Source organism: Neoarius graeffei, chromosome 2 (assembly GCF_027579695.1).
Source record: "Neoarius graeffei isolate fNeoGra1 chromosome 2, fNeoGra1.pri, whole genome shotgun sequence".
NCBI classification, from domain to species: domain Eukaryota; kingdom Metazoa; phylum Chordata; class Actinopteri; order Siluriformes; family Ariidae; genus Neoarius; species Neoarius graeffei.
This window is the reverse complement of record NC_083570.1, coordinates 46267712-46290643: the sequence shown is the minus strand read 5'-3', so window position 1 is coordinate 46290643 and position 22932 is coordinate 46267712. Positions and strand designations below refer to the sequence as shown.

The 22932-nt window shown below is 42.0% G+C and overlaps 1 protein-coding gene across 5 annotated transcripts in view; it reads left to right on the top strand.

The window, feature by feature from the left end:
• The first annotated feature begins 6992 nt into the window (after nucleotides 1–6992).
• The window catches only part of scaf11 (SR-related CTD-associated factor 11), a 73020-nt gene continuing 57080 nt past the window's right edge, over nucleotides 6993–22932 (top strand). The window contains exon 1 of one of the 5 annotated variants that reach the window (XM_060914341.1): nucleotides 6993–7212. In XM_060914341.1, coding sequence (XP_060770324.1) covers nucleotides 7138–7212 — 75 coding nt within the window. In that variant the 5' untranslated portion in view covers nucleotides 6993–7137. Of the gene's footprint in view, nucleotides 7213–17389; nucleotides 17753–22932 lie in introns of those variants that run through there. The other 4 variants (XM_060914337.1, XM_060914339.1, XM_060914342.1 and 1 more) reach the window with 4 other exon arrangements.

Here is a 22932-nt window from a genome sequence, read left to right as displayed (position 1 = left end):
CTCACCTTACTTGTAAAAACAGATAAATATTACAAAAAAATAAAATTAAGAAAAACAATATATATAAATATTTATAAATATAGATAATATAGATAAAAATACACTCTAAAATCAAACAATGTACAAAATAGCAGTAGTGCAAATACAGTATAATATCTAATGGAGAAGGTGCTTAGAAGAGTAGCTTATGAGGTGTATATGAACAGTAGTTCAAATGAGCAATAGCAGCAGATACAGCAGTAATGCAAATGTTTGTAGTGTGATGTGCAAACGGATGAGATAGTTTCTTGTGTGAATGAATGTGTTACAGACCAGGGGTAGGGGGTAGGTAGTGGACAGAGTTCAGCATCCTGACAGCCTGGTGGATGAAGCTGTTCAGCAGTCTTGTGGAGCAGGCCCGGAGGCTCCGGTACCTTTTCCCTGAGGGCAGGAGGTTGAAGAGTGAGTGTGAAGGGTGGGAGGTGTCACCAGCGATGCTGATGACTCTGCGGGTGAGACGGGAGTGATAGATGTCCGTAAGGGAGGGCTGAGGGGTACCAATGATCTTGCTGGCCGTGTTCACTATGCGTTGCAGAGTCTTCCGGCAAGAGGTACTGCAGCCTCCGTACCACGCAGTGATGCAGCCAGTGAGGGCACTCTCAGTGGTGCCCCTGTAGAATGAGCACATGATGGGGGGTGGGACTCGTGCACTCCTCAGTTTGCGGAGGAAGTAGAGGCGAGTTTGAGTCTTCTTGGCCAGTGATGAGGTGTTTTTGGACCAGGAAAGGTCCTCAGCGATGTGCACCCCTAGGAATTTGGTGCTGCTCACCCTCTCCACTGCAGCACCATCGATGGTCAGAGGGGGATGCTGTGAGTGACTGCTCCTGAAGTTGACTACAATCTCTTTGGTCTTCTCCACGTTCAGGAAGAGATTGTTGTCTTTACTCCACTGGACCAGTTGGCTCACCTCATTCCTGTAGTTGGCTTCATAGTTGTTAGTGATGAGGCCCACAACAGTCGTGTCATCCGCAAACTTGACAATGTGGTTGGTGCTATAGATTGGTACACAGTCATGGGTCAGCAGGGTGAAGAGCAGCGGGCTGAGCACACACCCTTGTGGGGCCCCTGTGCTCAACATGATGGTCCTGGAGGTGTTACTACCGACCCGAAGGGAATAGAACACGTTTTTATTCCATTGAAAAAGTGTCCTGTATGCATAATAATATATCATAATTAATGTAACATTTTGTCTTAGTTGGACTTTGTACTTAGTTTTATTTATACAAATAATATTTTCTACATGCACATCTGTGCTTAATAAAGGAATTAATTAAGAAAAATTGGAGAAAAGGGGATTTGTTAGGAAAAAAAAAATCATGCCTCCCGAGAGTCCTGGAAGCTTGTGGCCCATTCAGTGAGATGAAAATGCATCTCTGTCTGTGATATTTGGTTTTTGTCACAGGTTAAACTCACTCTACAGGAACTTATGTGGGTGCCTCGCCAATCATCCAGGTTTGAGGACGTATGAGGGTACCATCTGGCCGATCCATCTGGTTGTTCCGGTTTCTGATTCTGAAACCGATGTTCTTCTCTTCATGGCTTCTTTGGTTGCACACTTGGCAGGGTTGATTACACCTTTCCAGCAGCGTGCCAACTACATCTGGCACCATCCATAAACCAAACTGGTGAAGATCTGTCTTGTGTCCTATCCCAGGCGTCCCATTGCCACGGGTGAGGCTTCAATCAGCTCAACAGTTTAACAGCTGCGAATTGGTGTGATTGTGCCAATATGAGCGACAAAACTCTTTAAGAACACACAAGACCTCACCAGAATGTCACCAGTGCAGTGTGGCTCCAGATACTTGAGTGCATCTCAGACAATTAGAATATTGTGAAAAAGTTCAATATTTTCCATAAGTTATTTAAGAAAGTGAAAATTTAATGCAGTCTAGACTCTTTACATGTACTGTAAACTAAAATGTTTTGAGCATTTTTCCATTTTAATTTTGATAATTATGATTTACAGCAAAAAAATAAAAATAAAAACATTTCAAAATATGAGCGTATTTCATTTTGAGTTTGAGTAAAACAGTATAAATACTGTGTATCTCTTGGTCTAGTTCAGTACACGCAACCGCAATCACAGGGAAGACTGCGGACCTGAGAGTTGTCCAGAAAATGATCATTGACTCCGTCCACAAGGAGGGTAAGCCACAGAAGGCCATTGCTGAAAAGGCTGGCTGGAAAAGGTGCACAAGCAACAGGGATTTTCTTGACACTGATTGTCAAGTCAATTCAGGAACTTGGGAGAGTTTCACAAGGAGTGGACTAAGGCTAATGTCAGTGCATCAAGAGCCACCTCGCACAGACGTCTTCAGGAAAGGGGTTACAACTGTCACATTCCTAATATCAAGCCTCTCCTGGACCAGAGACAATGCCAGAAGCATCTTATCTGGGCTAAGGAGAGAAAGAACTGAACTGTTGCTTACTGGTCCAAAGTCCTCTTTTCAGATGAAAGTAAAATTTTACGTTTCATTTAGGACTCAAGGTCCTAGAGTCTGGAGGAAGAGTGGAGAGGCACAGAATCCAAGGTGTGTGAAGTCCAGTGTGAAGTTTCCACAATCTGTGATGATTTGGTGTGCCATGTCATCTGCTGGTATTGGCCCACTGTGTTTTATCAAGTCCAAAGTCAACACAGCCATCTACCAAGAGATTTTAGAGCACTTCATGCTTCCATCTGCTGACAAGCTTTATGGAGATGCCGATTTCCTTTTCCAGCAGGACTTAGCACCTGCCCACAGTGCCAAAACTACTACCAAGTGGTTTGCTGACCATGATATTACTGTGATTGATTCGCCAGCCAACTTGCCTGACCTGAATCCCACAGAGAATCTATGGGGTATTGTCAAGAGGAAGATGAGAAACATCCGACCCAAAAATACAGATGAGCTGAAGGCCGCTATCAAAGCAACCTGGGCTTCAGTAACACCTCAGCAGTGCCACAGACTGATCTCCTTCATGCCACACTGCGTTGATGCAGTAATTCGTGGTAAAGGAGCCCCAACCAAGTATTGAGTGTATAAATGAACATACTTTTCTGTATTGTAAATCTTTTTTTGATTGATCTTAGGAAATATTCTAATCATTTGAGATGCTGGATTTCTGATTTTCATGAGCTATAAACCATAATCATCAATATTAAAACAAAAAAGGCTTGAAATATTTCACTTTACATGTAATGAATATAGAATATATGAAAGTTTACCTTTTTGAAATAAATTGTGAAAAAAAATTGAATTTTTTCACAATATTCTAATTGTTTGAGATGTACTAGTAGTGTGCTTCGAGACACACTTTGATCATTTTCTTGGCTCAGAATGAAGATCTAATTATGCCAGCTGGTGTGTTATGTTGCCTTGGCATTGCTGTGTAATTAGTACAGGGGACATCTGAACTGAAGACTATTTCTCTGATATGGTCAGTGCTAAAGCAGCACATACACTGTTTCCAGAGAGCTTTCAGACAACACAGACACAAGCATGAATAATGTAGAATCACTGCAAAAAATGCCATTTTAAGAAGCGCCAATATACAGTAATTAGAAAATTAAGAGACCAGCTTGGGTTCCTGAATAGGAATTCCAAGTTGAAGAGGTGTTATCTTTTTTATCGAAGTCAGTGGTTGGAAAGTACAAGTTATGACCTTTAGTAGAATGCAGCATGTAGCATATGTTCCTTCACGTCCTGTCAGAAATACCATAATTATGAGGTGGAAGCACTTGAACGCCACCACAATATCTTAAATACTCCTCAGTAAGGTGACCAGATTTCTGAGAAGAAAACCGGGGACATTTTCGGTTCGATGATGAAAATATCATTAAAACATCTAGTGTTTTCATCTTTGTAATAAAAATGGGGGACATTTCTGTTTTTCGTGTATTTTGATCGTGCGTTGCATAAAAAGTGGGATTTTCCTCACTGGGTGCACTGTAGGCCGATTCTGCAACTGCTTTAGGTGACCATTAATTAAAGACAATGTGAAAATCTCTGGTATGGGTTCATAGTTTAGATTTATAGACTCTTAAATTGTAGGCTAGCTGAAATAGATGTTTTAGACCCATGAAAGTAAATATCTCATCTCATCTCATTATCTCTAGCCGCTTTATCCTTCTACAGGGTTGCAGGCAAGCTGGAGCCTATCCCAGCTGACTACGGGCGAAAGGCGGGGTACACCCTGGACAAGTCGCCAGGTCATCACAGGGCTGAAAGTAAATATATTAAATTAATTACCATATATGCCACTAGTAATGGACAACGTATTTAAAAATATACAAAACGCACAACACAATTTAAATAAACAGTTTACTTCAATCCAAGCAATTTCAAAGTATGGTAACTTATTATTTGTATCCTCAATAATGATAATAATAATATTATTATCATTATTGAGGCTACAAATGATTCCCGATCTCCCATAGCCTAAATTGTAGCCATAGCTGAATTGACGCTCGAATGAGTAGCCTTAATCAAAATGTGTAGTCCGCTACACATCACAACAAATTATACAAATTACTGACAATTTGGTAATATTACCATAAGCCTACAGCTTTACATACCCAGCTACTCTGTGGGATAACACACCAATTTGTGTGTAAGTTAGCTTATGTCGTTGAACTGTTACAATTTTACCTCTGCTGGATTTCTGTTACAGCAACGCTACATCTAGCAACAACTTCAGCTGACTGATTGGTGCTGCACTGAGCTTTCTCCTGCTAACATGGGCTGCAGTAGGCTACGGTTTGTTAGGTCAACCTCTAAATCTCAATACAGTGTGACAAGCAATGTTAGGTTATATAAAACATCGCAAAATATAGCTTACACATTTAAAGGCTAAATAACAGATGACAAACAATGTCACTTAGGCCTACAAGAAAAGATTATGGTTCATGTGTCCAGGAGTGGATAAAGTGATCTGTCAAAGCTGAACAAGCGACTTTAGTTTAGGCAAAGATTCTAGCGCTCCACTAAAAAGTTGTTCCTCAGCTCCACCAATCAAAATACTGGAAAGGCTATCGCCAGAGGTGTTCCGGGGTGGATCCAGGAAAATGGGAAAGGTGTGTGAACCCCGTAAGGCTGGGGGTCCTCTGCAGGTTTTAAATGCCCGGAGATGCGTTTTGAGTTGTCAGAGACGTGTTGTAAATGAAATCTCTTCAAGAAAATTACCATATCAAAATATGTTTTAAAACCAGGAACTTTCAAAACCATTTTATTAGTCACTGAAAATGATATTGTCAGAGTTGCAGGTATTTGCATAGAACATAATTACAACTGATATATGGTAATATTTATGAAAGTTGCATTGTCATATAATGCATTACCACATGACACACTACAGTGTAGTACACTGACCACAAAACACCTTATAGCAATAAATTATTACTATTTTAACAGCTGTGGTGGCATGGTGGTGTAGTGATTAGCGCTGTCGCCTCACAGCAAGAAGGTCCGGGTTCGAGCCCAGCGGCCGGCGAGGGCCTTTCTGTGTGGAGTTTGCATGTTCTCCCCGTGTCCGCGTGGGTTTCCTCCGGGTGCTCCGGTTTCCCCCACAGTCCAAAGACATGCAGGTTAGGTTAACTGGTGACTCTAAATTGAGCGTAGGTGTGAATGTGAGTGTGAATGGTTGTCTGTGTCTATGTGTCAGCCCTGTGATGACCTGGCGACTTGTCCAGGGTGTACCCCGCCTTTCGCCCGTAGTCAGCTGGGATAGGCTCCAGCTTGCCTGCGACCCTGTAGAACAGGATAAAGCGGCTAGAGATAATGAGATGAGATTTTAACTGCTGCAATCTGAGCTCCTGCTCAGGACAATGTACATCTAAGACAGTGAATATACCCAGGGAAACTGAGGGAATGTAAGTGGCCACTTAAGACAGAGCTTAATACCCAAATAACTATAAACAAAGATTGCAAGAGTTGCATGTCTATAATACAAAGTCAGTAACTGCAGTCTGAGCTCCTGAGTCTAATAGACTGAGATAACGATACAGTGATTGTGTGAGTTGCATGTGAACAAGTCCTATAATAAGTCTTTGTCCCCAAGATTTAGGGGATTTCAATGGGGAACAAGACGAAATGATTTACCAAGTGAAATCAGGTCCTTTATGGATAACATTGAAGACTCCTGATTCAAGTAATAATTTTGCATGTTTACTGTTCAGTTCTTTATTTTCTTTCAGTAAGGAAAAATGAACTTTTTGTCACTGATGATGTATTAAAAAAATAAATAAAAACTAAATAAATTTTCTCAGGCCATCTAGCCTATTATTTTTCGACCAAAACCACTTGAACACACACCACACCGGAACTCGTACCCTCGAACTTCCGATGAGGACTTGAAGGCAGCATAATACCGCGTTCACGACCAAATCGGAACTGGGACTTCCCAGTAACCGTTGCTGTATTAGGTTAGTAAAAGGACAGGGAATTTCCGACTTCCCGGTAGGAAATATCCGTTTGAACGGCTCTCCAACTCAAAATTCCTACTTGAAGAATCGTGAGCTCCGACTTCTCGTGGTTGCGATTCCGTGACGTCACATTAACATGGCGCTCATACGAGTAGAACAAGAATTTAATTGATTTAGTGGGATTTTTAAAAAATATATATATTAATTAGTTTTTTGTGAGTTTTTTTTCCAATAAGACTGATCTTCCATGTACATTTCGGCGCCGTTCACAGTGAATTATCACATCCATTTAAAAAAGAAAGTTGGAAAATTCCGACTTCCGAGTTGTCGTGACCGCAGCATAATGAACGTAAACGGAATGTAAGATGTATGTTAGCTATTATTTTTCTTTCTTGTCATTGATTATACAAAAACAAATTTAAAAAGAACACACACTACTTCTGGAATCATATACACGAACGTGATTTCATGTCGAGCACTTTTGAATACAGCATAAATAATGGAACAACGTCTGGCGTGATGACGCACTTGTTCTCTGGGCCGCCATTGCCGGCCTGTGCAGCAGCGCCACCATGCGGTCAGGAGTGACTGCTACAAGTATCCGAGCCTGCTACATGTGGCCGGGACACTTCTAAAGCCGTCGCCTGTGCACTTTGTACCCGTTCACGTTGGACACAGAAGTTGCTGCAGGGGCTCGCATGCTGGTTGTAGCGGAGAAGCGCCACCACGGTGTAACACGCGTCCTAGCTGGCTGGCTAAGCCTCTTGGCTAAGGTAAGTGAGTGAATGTATTGTGCTTACGGATAGCGGTGCTCTGTGCTAACTCGCATGCTAAGTAACAACACGGCGTCAGTGAGTGATTGGATTTTAAAAAAAAAAGTCAGTCTTAGTGGCTAACCAGTTAACAACTTAAAAAAAAAAGTTAGCACAATGTGGCTAACCATTCCCTAATAACTATCCGTGAGTGTGTTAGGGTCGTTAGCTTCCTGGCTAAGAGCAAAACAAGTTTCCAGCTTACACAACTTTGCTAACACTTAGTGTTGCTAAGCTAGCTAGTTAGCTAGCTAGCACGTTTTCGATACAAAACACCTTTACTTTTGTCCGACTTCCGGTTAGACCAGGATAAAATTAATATTCGTTTGTAACACTCTGTGTGTGTGGGTGATTATTTTTTTTATATATATATTTTTAATCTCCAGCACGCTGTCCTAACTGTGAAAGCTTTAACATCACAGGATTTGGGCCTAAGTTTACTGCTGGAGGTCAAAGGTCATGTTGGCTTGTGGCAGTCTGAATACAAGTTTCCATGGAAACGCAGGCGACGTGTGTTGTGGCGATGTAAATAACACGAAGAAGACGTCTATGTTCGGCCGAGGCGATATAACCGTACAACACCGATATCGCGATAAATTACTAAACAATACGCTTTAATTCTTCGTTTGTAACCACGTGACCAAAAGTGCTTGCGTCATTGACCGCCGACATGTTGGAAGATATAAATCCATTTTGATTGTTTTCAGAAAAATGACATTTATTTACCCAGATCCATAAATTTAGCAAATATTTAATTTATCCTGTTATAATAGTTGGTTCAGTCTGAACATTTTCAACAGTAATTGACAAATCTAACGACAATGTTATTGATTGATTGATTTGATTTATAAATCCAAAGTTTATTATATAAGGGTTGTTTTACAATCAGGGTACAAAGTTCAAATTGATTCAAACTGGTTCTTGTACCAGTTTTTAAGTGAAGGACAAGTTAAAGAACAGATTTCAGGTAATTTTTTGACGTGTGTGTATGGTAGTTTTGTGTAATCTGCTATAAGATGGGAGAAACTAATGAAGTGATTCTCGGAGAGGACATTTTTTTTTTTGACAATTCAGAATCCGCTACTTCCATAGTGCTTTTAAATATAAGGCTGTAAGCTTTGTGTTAGTTGTCTCTAATATTTATGTCCCAATATCTTGACCACATTTTAGGATGAAAATAATCATTTTAGATATGTTATTTTATATTGAAAAATTAGCCGTCTCGGAGAGGACTTTTTTTTGACACAATTCCATACTAATTTGATCAAAATAGTCTGAAAACTTACTGGCATTCAACATTAAAACTTAACTATGTTTCCAATGATATGGAACCAAATATGTGTTTTATGGTATAAAGAATGATGTAAGTGCATCCCTTTTGGAGCTGCCTGTGGTCAAAAAAGCACTTTTTCTAAATGACACGAGTAATTCTGCTAAATATGACACATATTGCCATACATTCACCAAAAATAACGCTATCACCAAATTTGTTTTTGCATGGTAAATAGAGCTCTCACAGGGCTACAATAAACAACCAAGTTTATTTAGTCGAGCCTTTTGATATTGAAGATAAGTGTTAAATGTGATTTTTAGCTTGCGTACCCTGATTTGTAAAACAACCCATATTTCTTTCAAAACGCTATAAATCCACTCATTCTTTTTTCGAAATGCTATAAATCCATTCATTTTTTCTGTCTTTCTGTTTTTAAAAACAAGAGAACATGCTGTAGATGTATAATATCAGGAACTTTCATCATACAATTTATAATAAAATCAAATAAATTATATAAACACTTAAATAACATTCATTCATTTGTTTAATCTTGCGTTTTAAGACTGTCCACCACAGAAAGCAACTAAATAACAAGTGGCCAGTTAGTTCAATTTTTTAAATGCAATCCATTCAAAGTGCCACCTTAAATAGCATGACAAAACCACTAATTAAATAACAATAATCAGCCCGCCACCAGAATGGCGAATTTTCTTAGTTTGCGCACGTTCATGGTTATCTTTTTGTTTAAACGACATCTTCTACCACCTGGTGTAGGTCTCACAGGTTCTTCAGAACCATCGAAAGTATTCACAACTACCATTTGCAGAATTATTTGTGCTCAAGAAGCTACACAAGCAAACAAAACTCCTCGCTTCAGGGCGCCGCCATGTGGGATAGCGTAGAACGCTGACCGAACTCTGATTGGTCTAGAGGAAATGTCACACTCAGCCAAAGAAAAAACAGGTGTAGCGCCTATCGCGTTTTGGACAGAAGCTACAATTTGCAGCACATATGAACAAGGAAATATAGCGATTTGGCATGAAACATTAATGGAGCAGTGAATAGGCTCAGTACACAGCAGAATAGCACGACAAACTCGTGTGGTTTTTTTTTTTTTTAATTTGGCGTTTATCGCGTTTTGGAAAAGAGCTTTTTATATACACACACACACACACACACACACGGAATGTAAAAAGGAGTTAAATTTAGAAGCTTGGAGTCATTTCCCAAATCTGTTTTAAAAACAATCATTTTGACTGCTTCAAAAGACACACTATATAACACATTTGGTTATAAAAGAGCCCTCAGCGGGCGAGGAGGCTGCAGTATTTGAGGTAGTGGATTGACATGAGCCTTGTTCGATTGACTCTGTGATCGTTTGGGAAGATTCTTCAATAATTTTACGTTTCTTTCTGCGCTCTGTAAGCCCGGTATTTCGAACTACTGCTTTAGTACCACCTTTGATTTTGTTGCAGCCCATGTTTTGCGTCGGAGCCCAGTCTGGATCCGTGAAATCGTAGAGATCAGCTGGTTTCCCTCATGGAAAGAAAAAGCAAAATAAAAGCAGCGTCATTTTAAAAAAATATACATATATCCAGCTCTTTTTAAAATGAAATAATCGTAGAAGCCTTTGATTATCAGATCACACGCTCGATGATCACAGCTTTGTTACATTTGACAGTGACGAGTTTCTGCCCGACCAGGCTATTAAACAATCCAATATCTCATCTCATTATCTGTAGCCGCTTTACCCTGTTCTACAGGGTCGCAGGCAAGCTGGAGCCTATCCCAGCTGACTACGGGCGAAAGGCGGGGTACACCCTGGACAAGTCGCCAGGTCATCACAGGGCTGACACATAGACACAGACAACCATTCACACTCACATTCACACCTACGGTCAATTTAGAGTCACCAGTTAACCTAACCTGCATGTCTTTGGACTGTGGGGGAAACTGGAGCACCCGGAGGGAACCCACGCGGACACGGGGAGAACATGCAAACTCCACACAGAAAGGCCCTCGCCGGCCACGGGGCTCGAACCCGGACCTTCTTGCTGTGAGTCGACAGCGCTAACCACTACACCACCGTGCCGCCCCCAAGCCAATATTTCTTATATATTGCAATCTTTCGTTAATAACTAGTTCGTAGCACTTACCACTGATAAAATGTTCATTGCAGACTCGTGTGGTATTTGTTTTCTCATTGCTTAGATGTTGGACAGCCAGTGACGTCTCCACTCCGTGGACAACTCTTTGTTTTTGTTTTTTTTCCTTGATTATTTATAATTGCTGGAATTATAAAGAACTTAAGTCCCCTTGTCTTGAATAGAGTTGTGTCACATCCAGTTACAGCACAAAGAGTCGTATAGCGAAGAAACAAAATGAATTCTTGAGCGTAACAACCTCTGGAGCGTATCTTCTACAGTAAATGTGCACCGTGTGAGTTTGTGTAGATGCTGCAACATGGCCCACTTCCGGTTCAAAGCCTCATGCATAGTTAGCTGTGACATCACGTGCAAACGAAGAATAAGGCATTGTGGGTTTTTAAAAATTATTATTATTATTATTGATTATGAAGCCATGGCCTAATGGTCGGAGAAGCAGCTTTGGGATCAAAAGGTTGTTGGTTCGAATCCTTAGACCAGCAGGAATGGCTGAAGTGCCCTTGAGAAAGGCACCTTACCCCCAACTGCTCCCCAGGCTGATCTTTGTTTGTTGTATGTTGCTCTGGATAAAAGCATCTGCTAAATGCCATTAATATGATGTAGTAGTAATAATCAGTTCAATTTATATAGTGCCTTTCTCACACCCAAGGTCGCTTTACAGTTGGATACAATACAGTTAACTACAAGCACACTGAAAGCAGATGTGGTGTTAAGTTTGCACAGGTAGTCGTCGACTTACGACTGCGTTTGGTTACGACTGACAGGTCGTAAACCGATCTGGTCGTAAGTCGGCCTATGTTAAATGAACGCAAGTATATTGTGATGTGTAATGATATTGTAATCATCTTAAAGTCTTATTTTATCAGCATTTTCTTATTTCATTACCTTGGCTCATTATTTGGTTTAAGTCAAACACTGCGTACAGTGCAATTCGTTTAATATGTGCAAAACAAAAAATACAAAATACAGGTGTAAAAAATAGAAAACATTTTAGTTTGAAACATAGCAAAATACAAAACTTGGTGACCGCTGGCATCACTGGTGCTTGGCTGTGGGTCGTCTACGTCATCAGCTGTTGCAGCGCTCGGGCTGGCGGGAGCATTTGCTCGTTTCATAAACCAGGAGCTGGGGCGCAAACTGTATGACGGAGTGCGCGAGAGAGACTGCGCATGTGCCTGGAGCTGGGGTGGAAACTGTCGTAAGCTTAGCTGGGAAACACTTGCCAGTCATAACCAGATGGTCGTAACGTCGATCAGTCGTAAGTCGCATAGGTCGTAAGTCGACGACTACCTGTATATGTTTTTTTTTTTTTTTTAAGTTGTGAAATGTTAAGATTTTTATGGGTTTAATTTTTTTCTGTTTTATTTTATATAAAAATATATTTGTAGGTGTCATCGGAGTTTTTTTTTTTTTTTAATGCAAAGTGTTTGCATTTATAACAAATGTACACCCAGAGTCAGGTCCATAAATATTTGGACAGCGACCCAATTTTTGTGATCTTGCCTCTGTACTTGACCACAGTGGATTTGAATTGAGGTCATAAAGTGTAGACTTTCAGCTTTAATTCAAGGTAGTTAACAAAAATGTTGCATTAACCATTCAGGAATTACAGCTTTTTAATAAATAAATATAGTCCCTCCCTTTTCACAGGCTCAAAAGTAATTTGGCCAGTTTCCTTGTTATGAAATAACAAATTAAGGACATTAACGGTCTGGAGTTGATGCTTCATGTTGGATTTGCATTTGGCGGCTGTTCATGGGAACTCGGTATGCAGTCCAAAGAGGTGTCGATTTAAAGAGGAACTGAAGTAATTTTTAAACTTACTTTATTTCTTAATTAACGTGTTATTCAATTACGTTTTCGGTTTTATTAACCTTATATCGTGGCTCGTATTGGCATATTATATTGCACTTATCAGCCTTATTGGTTTTTAGCCATGTTGAATGTAGTTCATATGGTCCACGGCAGGCGTCGCTTATCCACGCGATCTTCACGAGACTTCAAACGTGACGTGTCAGTGCCGCAATTTTGAAAACTGTTTACACAGCGGCCAGATCGCCATATCATTCCAATTTGAATTAGTTTCGAGATTTGCCAGCTTCATCAGTGATGGAAATTATTCCATATGACTTCAAACCAACGTGGAGTAGAGAAGAGTTGGAAAGACGACAGGATAAGGACGAGTCCGTCATGCTGGTATTTACGTCATTACTGTCGCACAATTAAAACATGCCGGATCAGGCGGCTGGTGGGTTTACAAAATAAATACATGCATGTATTTTTGTGATAAATACATATTATACTGAGCGCATTTCCCACATAATCCTCACTAAGGTTTTGGACAGCACTACAAAATGGTGTCACTACTATATAGTGAGTAGGGACCGATTTCGGACACAGAGAACTTCCGGCTTGATTATAGACCCTTTTCAGTCACGTGACTTTCGTAAACGCGACCGTCATTTTGGACATGTAGTGGACTTCGGCTCGAATCGGTTTGAATGCGAGGAAGGCGACAAACAAAAGAAAAAGGAGCGAGATGCAGAAAACTGTATTTACTAGTTTACTGTAATTATGATCTGGCAGCTATTTACACCGGATCCAGTGTAAATAGCTGCCGGAGCCAACGTCTGAGCTTGCCGGCGTGCGCTCCGGAACCTCGGACGTTGGCTCCGGCAGCTATTTACACTGGATCCGGTGTAAATAGCTGCCAGATCATAATTACAGTAAACTAGAATGGAATGTTAACAGCAATGTAATGCCTTTTCTGGCTAATTTTATTCGTCTTACCTCCAACAAAGTGGTCACTACACAAGCGTTGGTATGCCGCTATCCATCTTCTCCGTCGGTCAGCATCTACCGGGATCCGATAAAATGATAACCCTTGCCTTGTTTGTTGATGGTTACTACATCCAGGTGCACAACAATATAGTGGCATGATGGAAGTCTTGCTGAAAATAAACACTTTCTTTGCTGCCGTTCCTCAATGTTGGCTGTGGTAAACTACTGGTAGTACATGTCCAAAATGGCGGCCGCGTTTGTTGTGACGTCACGTGAAAAGGGTCCATAGGGGTGTTCACACGGCACCAATGCTGCACTAGGGATGGCGAAAACTAAAAAAAAAATCTTGACCGACCACCGAGCCTCATTAGCCACCTATGAGTTTAAACAGGGATGCAAACGGCATGCCTTTTAGCAGATGCCGCCTTTTTCACGGCTGAATCGTGCAGATCCGATTTTTTTATTTTTTTTTATTATTATTTTTTTTTAGGGGGGTTGTTGGAGTGTCTGAATAATTTCATCAGAGTAAATTCTGTATGCTCAAAGGAAAGCAATCAAATCTGCACGATTCAGCCGTGAAAAAATCGGCATCTGCGCCTTTAGTTTGTGTGGAGAGATCTGATCTGCAATAACATGCATTGTTGGCTACAGACCGAAACATACTTTCAGAATGCACTGGCCAAGGCAGGACTAAACTCCATGTGCCTCCTAATAATAACTTAAAAAAAAAAAACAGAATAGTAATTTGTAAGCTAAAAAGCCTGTCTACACTTTTTTTCTTTCGCCGAGTGGCAGCTGTGTTCAACTGGGGCGGGACATGACTGAATGGGTGTTTCTGATTTGTTAGCTGTCTTTAACTGGGGCGGGAGGGCGGGACATGACTGAATGGGTGTTTCTGATTTGTCAGCTGTCGTCCTTACACCGTATGGCATGGCCCAAGCGTTTACAACACAGAATTCCAGGTTCTCCGCTCCAAAATCGGCAGCTTCAAAACGATTTTTTTTTTTTTTTAACCGACAACCAAAAAAAAAATTAACCGGTTGACGTTGATTCGGTCAAACGGTCATCGGTTAACATCTATGCTGCACTGATGTATTTTGTTGCGATATATCTTACACCGGTGTAAATTTTGTGGAGTGTTCACACGTCACAACCCTGCTTACTAGAGAGAAGCGTGTTAGCACCGGTGCAGCCCCACTTGCGTTCACACGGCAGTTTTTGCGACCGTGCTATACGATAGTAATAATGCGGAAATGAAATATGCGCATGCGTGAAAATGTACTTCCTTTTCCCGGTTGTCATGGCATCACCAAGCGCTGGGAAAACAATGTGGATGAAGACACCAGTGTTGCCAGATACTGCGGACGTTTTCCAGCCCAAAATATGTTCATATCCGCCAAAATGCACTTAAAACCGCCCAATCTGGCAACGCTGGAAGACGCGCAGTTCTGTTGTTGTTGATATTCGCCATTTTGGAAGCGCAAAATACCAGGATGCAAATTATGCAATGCCCGTATGTAATCAACTCTCCTCACACGTAGCGAGTCTACCCCTGTAGCGTTCAGACGGCCCATTTTATATCGGTGCTGCCCTGCAAACTAGCATTTACTCCAGAGTAAATTTCTTAAACCGCCTCCCGAGCAGGGTTAGATTTGCACCGGGTTAAGCAGCTTTCAGGGGCTACACCGGTATAACTTTGTACCGTGTGAACGCTCTACCGGGGCAGCCCCGGTGCTACACCGGAGTAAAAGTTGCCGTGTGAACACCCCTTATGTCAGCATTCAAAGGAGGGCACGCATCTTTTCAAGATGTTTGTCATATACACAATAACAGACACATCGGTTTATTATTGGGTAATGAAATTCTTATTTTGCAACTGCCCGACCAAACTATGCTTACCAATATAAAAAGAAATATATAAGTGCATATGGAATGCAAAATATAAAAGTAGAATGAAAAAAGAAGAGTTTTTTTTTTTTTTTTTTAAAAAGAGGCAAACAATGTGCAAACATAGAGGTTTGACAACGTTGGCAGATGTTGATCACTTTGATTTCCACTGTACGTTTTACTTCCGTCCTACGATGTCTCGCACAGGTCTTAGCGAATCATGTTTACAGCCATCGCTTTGACATACGGACTGATATTAGAGCATATTTCAAACCCTCATAACTTGCTATAGCAGTGACAAAATAGCTGTCAGAAATGCATTCCGATATTTAATAAAATGAGAAATAGAATTTTGATAAATTTGCCTTCAGTTCCCCTTTAAGTGAACGAGGCCATCGTTAAGGTGAAAAAAAAAAATTACCACAAAAGCAACCCAAGAGCTTATTAAGGCAAAGAAATGGAATGTTCTTAAATGGTTGAGTCATTCGACACAATTCAGCTGCTTTTCAGTGACTGAATGCAGAAAACCCCACCAATGAGCAGCAGCTGGGGTAAAGCTCTGGCAAAGCGTCTCAAGGGAGGAAATTCAGCATTTGGTGATGTCCATGGGTTCCAGATTTCAGATGGTCATTGGCTGCAAAGGATTTGCATCGAAGTATTAAAACCGATGCTTATTTTTGGCTCGGCCTTTAGCTGAAGCCTATGGAGCACTTGCATGTGACGTCACAGCCGATCCAGATTGTGACAGACACCATCTTGTAGGTCAAACGCCATATTTCCGCCTTCTACTTCTGCTTTTACTTCTACCTTTTCTTCTGGAAAACCCTACTATATACAATTCTACTACAACGGCTACGGCTACAAGCTCTCCCTACCTGTGCACGGTTTTTGTTTTTTGTGTGTATTTTTGCGTGGTGTTCGTCTGTACCGGACTTCAATATCCACTACAACCATATGGACTTGCTGGACATGGGTTTCTAGCAGAAAATGACGGTTTGTAGCGATTTCCATCTCATGCACAACATTCCGGACGAGATGGCGAGACCAGCGGGGTCTCCGTGGATTGTTATCGGAAGCAAAGCGAAGGAGGCGGCGCCGGGAGAGGAAGCAAAAGCGAGGCTGCAGGCAGAGCCGGCCTGTTGACTAAGCTCAGAAAACAGCCACTCAAACCTCCACTGCTAAGCCTCTACCTCTCCAACGCTAGATCCATGTAAACAAGACGGATGATTTGGAATTACAGCTGGAATTACCTTATTCTATTCTATAATCGGCTGGTCAGTGCTATACTCAATACTTAAGTGACTTACCCATCCAATGAGGATTATTTTCTTGTTTACAAGATGCCACATCTGAGTCGCTGACAAATCCTGAATTTCTGTAAAGATAACTGTCCAGAGATTTATAAGCACGCAGTGCTTCACCACTGAACAGCGAGGGAAAGTTAATGAGGTAATTATACACGTCTGGGTATTCTGCTGGCAGTTCAAAATCCGGTTGTGAAAACTCCGTCCGGTAAGCCATAAGGGTCACTAATCTGTAGATTGTTTATTTTAGACATATATCTAGGTATCTGTTCATTAGAAAAATGAGCCGTGTAGTCCGTCGGTTGAAATTGATCCATTCTGTACACGAGTGCAGCAGTATTCAGCGGTGTTTTTGACCGACAAGATGGCGGCTGTGTACTTTCCGGTCACGTGACTGCAAGATCTCTATAGAGGCACCTGTCTGTATGTGTATGTCGAACTGAGTTCGAGCGTGTTTGAGAATGTAATTGGCGTGCCAGCCTTTTTTTTAGCGATTCCAGAGTCACGGTGTGGCACCACTGTGTACTGACTATTTGCGTGCCATGTTGCATAACCTCAGTTCTCGATGCAATCCTCTGTGGCCGAGCGGTTTGGAGCGCTGTCCGGGAAAGGAACAGATTTTGCAATGTCTGTTCGAATCCTGGTATCGACATAAAAGGCTGAGCTCAGTCCTGCACAGTTCTCTATTTTATACAATTGCTAGTTTGTCAGGGTGGCACAGTAATGCAGTAGTTAACTCTTGTCGCTTCACAGCAAGAAGGTTCTGGGTTCGAACTTCAGAACGGGAGTGAGGGGGGATGGTGGTCCGTACTCCATGCCAGTTGGTAACAGTTCTTTGCCAGCTGCCGATAAACCTCAAAGAAGAAAGAATAGAGGGTCATTGGCCAGGTCAGGGAGCATCGTAAGTGCTGGGTGTGTGAGAGAGTGGAAAAAACAAACCACGGCCGGCTCTTCTATCCATCCTGCTTTCCGGTGGCTGCTCCCTGGACAGTAAACTGGACTACATCAGACATGCTGCTTAGCAGGAGTTTATTCAGCGAGACGGGCTTGCCTCGATTCATTTCGTGCCAACAGAGATGCATCTCTCTGCAGTAAGGCTCAGTAGTTGCTTGTGGTTTTTACATTCATGCAGAATGATGCAAGATCTGTGCTAGTTTCTTTGTACTGCTGACTGCTTTATTCGCAGTAGAACTGCGTATTGGTCGGGGTTTTTTTTTATAAACCCTTTACTATTGCCCAGTTTTAGAAATTATTGTACTGTCTGTTTGTCCATGTGTACTTTTATTTACTCCTGATTAGTTCTGTGTAGTCTCGGGTAATTGGTGTTGTATGTAGCACCATGGTTCTGGAGGAACGTTGTTTTTATTTCACTGTGTACTGACTGTACCAGCTGTATATGGTTGAAATGGCCTATAAAACCAGTTGAGTTGATGGTGGTAATTTTTCGTACAACATTTGCGAATGGGTTTTTATAGCCACAGAGACCTAAAAACACAAGTTTGCTACTATTGTGTGATTATTTGCATTGATGCATAATTCCGAGCGCTCTGCTAAGGCCATCCTTTAAAAAAAAATCCGTTTCCTGTCCACCGGGTGAGCAAAAAAATTTTCAGTCGGGAGGGAGGGATTTTTTTTTTTTTATGGATGGATAAGAAATCGCAGTGCTGTTTGCTTTTTCTTTCAGTACTTTTTTTATTACAAAAGCAGACACATTTTAATAAAATATGACAGTTTAATCAACTGAAACTTGTACAAAACTTTAAGCTAGCATTTTAAATGCTGACTGCAACATTTGCAAAACTTTTACAAAGGTACTTAAAATGTCCGACACACGGACTTTTTGTAGCTCTAAATCGAGCGTTAGGCCGAGTTCGGATAAAATTACACTATTAAAATGATCCCTGAATAATTTGTTTTTCTGAATCTTTACTATTTTGTTGTTCGCTAGAATACCATTTTGCGATTTCACACTTAAGCAAATGTTTGAAAACTCCGGATCTCCTTCCTTCATGGTGGCTGCCATTTTTTTGTGCCGCACAGCGCATGCGCAGAGCTGATTCGACAGGGCTTTCCACAAGCGCCGGCTGCCGGCCATACAGCCGACTACACAGTTAAGTCCAGCCGGCTACTTTTAATGACTATTTTTGTAGCCCACAGGCTCTAAATATTAATTTTCGATTTTAATAAAATTAAATGTTTATCTAACGGACTGACAATAATGTCAAACTGAAGCGCACTCATTTAAGTTGTGATTCGCGCTGTTTGTACCGATAATGACCACAAATTCCCCGCCGACTTCGTTGATCAAGGGAGAGGAACTCATCTGCGGCCCCGACATGTGGTGTGCGCGCGCACTCGGCGGAGGCAGTAGTGTGTCGGGGCCGTCAGAGGGAACAGAAGCAGAGAGAACGCTTATTTTGTCTCCGGTAAACCAGTCTTCTCTCGTTCAATTACGTGCTGGCATCAAAAGACACCGTTGGTTGTAAATGAAGCCAAACTGAGTGGTTGGAGTGTATTTTCATACACAAATGGAGAAATGTTGGCTGAGTGTGTAATTGTGTCGCCCCACTGCAGACCGTTGTTGTTAATTCATAGCCTGCTCAGCTGCGTGAATGTGTCATGCACCGAAAATAAGAGATTTACAAGCCAGGAACGCCTCATGATGCAATATGCAAGAAAAGAAGATTTACTGACGTTTTACTTTGTATTTGAGTAAAGTGAATAAATAAATGGTCTGTGGAAAATACATTTAATCCTGGGAACTGCGTGCACAGGAGTTTATTTTGTGTTTCCCCCCCCCGGCTGGCTACTTATTTGTCATGGCTGGCTAGTATGAGCCTTAGTGGAAAGCCCTGGGAATGCGCAAATGTCAAGTTCGATTTTAGATTTACAAACCTGAAAAAAATGACGAAAAACCGGCATTAAAAAAAAAAATTTCAACCGCACAAACGGCGCTCACCCGGCCAGTGGACCGGAAACAGAACACTTTTTTAATAATGGCCTAAGTAGCATTTGTATCCTTGTTAGCTGGAAACCTCCAGTCCTCTGGTCACTGGTTTCACAAAACCACAATCTAAACAACTAACTTGCGATAGTTTGTACTTTCATTAGTTTGCAGGGTTTTTTCTAGAAAAATTTAGTATGAGGGCACTCACCATGGCGAGGGAGCGAAGCTACCGGGGGCGCGCAGGGGGGGCGGGGTTGTCCCCCCCGCCGTGTGAAGCCTTTGAAAAATTGAGGCTCCAATGGCACATTCTGAGGCTATCTGAGAGGGAAATTGTAACAAATTGTCTGTCAACATTGAAAAAGAAAGTAATCTTCTTCTGCCCCGGACATTCTTTGGCTTTCTTCCGTTTCGTGCCGCGGGATGATATCTTTAAATGCCCAAGTGTCAACAAAAACAACTCGCGAGCTACTTCTGTCAAAAGCTCCCGCGCCGGTGGGTGAAAGGTCATTCAGTCTCGAGAAATCTCGCTCGACACGTCAGCTGACCTTGTATGTAACCCGTGTCAAATCTTGCGAGAGCAGCTGCGACAAGTAAACAACTAAACAACATGGCGCCTCGGTCTGGAAAACGCCAATTTGGATTGTTTTTGCACCGTCTGGCGGTGTATCTACGATGATTGGAATAGTTTGAGTAATTATAACGTATTTGATGATCAGACACATTATCACGTGGTGTTGCTGGGATGTTTTCACAGAGAAAAGATCGTTTTGAGAAAGATTGCATGTTGTGCAGTAGCATATAAGTGCGTGGCCTAATGTCCCTTTTCCACTACCCTTTTTCAGCTCGCTTCAGCCCGACACGGCTCGCGTTTCGACTACCTCAGAGCAGCACGACTCGGCTCGCTTCAGCCCTGCTCAGCACCCAAAACTCGCACGGTTTTGGAGTGGGGCTGAAGTGAGCCAAACCAAGCCGAGTGGGGCTAGGGGCGTGAGGAGACACTCCCCTGTGCACTGATTGGTGAGGAGGAGTGTCCTCACACGCCCCGCGAGCACGCTGGGATCTGTAAACACCGTAAACCCGGAAGAAGAATTATGAATTACGAGAATTTCTGAAGCCTTATGCGCCTCGCCTCATCTATACGCTCTTGCCAGTATCTGTTGGCGTTGTCGGTGACAACAAGCCACAGCACCAAGACCAGCAACACTAACGACTCCATGTCCTCCATGTTTATTGTTTACTCTCCGGGTCGTGAGACTACCACTTAAAAGGTCACTGATGTCACTGTTTGCGCCGCCTAACGACATCACGTGACGTCCACCCACTTTCGCTAACTCCACCCAATGTGTCCACCCACTTCCAGCCAGCACGGTTCAGCACGGTTGTAGTCGAAATGCAACTCCAACAGCCCCGCTCAGCTCGACTCAGCCCGACTCAGCACAGCACGGCTCAGCCCGACTCAGCCGCGTTGGTAGTGGAAAAGCGGCATAAGTGTGACTTGGGGTTCAATCAGCATTTTGGTAAGGGGGTGCACGCCAAGAGTAAGAGGGCGCAGCGCCCCTGTTCCCTGGTTTAGACGAAAGCCTGGTTTGGATGGTGTTTGTGTGCTTGCATGTCATTTGTGTGATGGGTTCCATTGTAATGGAAAGTCAGGTATTAGTGTCATTGCCTTGGCAATGTGCATTCATGATTTTTTTTCTTCTTTTTTTTTTTTTTAAACTTGACTGTGTGTGTATTGTGATGCATTATATATGTATCATCGAAATGCCTTCCAGAATTGTGATGTACGTTTTCACCATATAGTCCACCTCTGTTAATGATTGTTAAAAAATAGGCTTATTTATACACATCATGATGAGTCTGTAGAGGTTGTTCATCTTTGGTTTGTATCAGCAAAGTAATTTTTTTTTATTAATCACTGCTTTAAAGTGGAACTGAAGGCAATTTTTAAAAAAATCAAAATTCTATTTCTCATTTTATTAAATATCGGAATGCGTTTCTGACAGCTATTTTGTCGCTGCTATAGCAAGTTATGAGTGTTTGAAATGCGCTCTGTAATATATCAGTCCGTGTGTCAAAGCAATGGCCGTAAACGAGATTCGCTGAGACCTGTGCGAGACATCGTAGGACAGAAGTAAAACGTACACCAGAAATCAAAGTGACCGACATCTGCCAATGTTGTCAAAAGATGCGCGCGCCCTCCTTTGGATGCCGACGTAATCAAGCCAGAAGTTTTCCGTGTCCGAAATCGCTCCCTACTCACTATATAGTGGGGACGCCATTTTGTAGTGCTGTCCGAAACCTTAGTGAGGATTATGTAGGAAATGCGCTCAGTATATGTATTTATTATTTTGTAAACCCATCAGCCGCCTGATCTGGCACGCTTTAATTGTGCAACAGTAATGATGTAAATACCAGTGTGACGGACTCGTCCTTATCCTGTCGTCTTTCCAACTCTTCTCTACTCCACAGTGATTCGAAGTCGTATGGAATAATCTCCATGTACGCAAGGGAGGTGGATGTAGGTGCAGAAGTGTACAGTTTATTAAAGTGCAGAATATATAATATATAAAATACACACAGGCAAAACGGCAGGCTAGATCAAAAACGAGAATACAGGCAAACGGGTCGGTCGAGGCGCAAACAGTACATCAAAGGCTAAGCGAGGACAAGAATGAGAAACAGGCACAAGGATCGTGAAACAGGAAATCAAGACAACGGGTGGAACGGCTCGGTAACGCGTCCATGCATATCGTAATACTTTGTGGTGCAAGTGCATCAGCACAGTCCTTAAATAGGCAAACACACAGTTCCTTAATTGAGCTCAGGTGCGCCTTGTTCACGGAGCGTGTGCTGAAGTCCCGAGGTGCGCCTTCAGGTGCACGCACCACAGCATGCAGGACTGACACTCCATCACTGATGAAGCTGGCAAATCTCGAAATTAACCTAAATTGGAATGATATGGCGATCTGGCCGCTGTGTAAACAGTTTTCAAAATGGCGGCGCTGACACTTCACGTTTGAAGTCTCGCACAAGTCTCGTGAAGATCGCGCGGATAAGCGACGCCTGCCGTGGACCAAACGAACTACATTCAACATGGCTAAAAACCGAAAAGGCTGATAAGTGTAATATAATATGCCCATACGAGCCACGATATAAGGTTAATAAAACCGAAAACGTAATTGAATAACACATTAAGAAATAAAGCAAGTTATAAAATGACTTCAGTTCCCCTTTAAAGCTAGACGGCCTTTTGATTTCATAAAATCGGTTAAGTTTAGTCCCCTGTGAAATTTGGTCATTGTGATGTATGTTTATTTCTGTAAT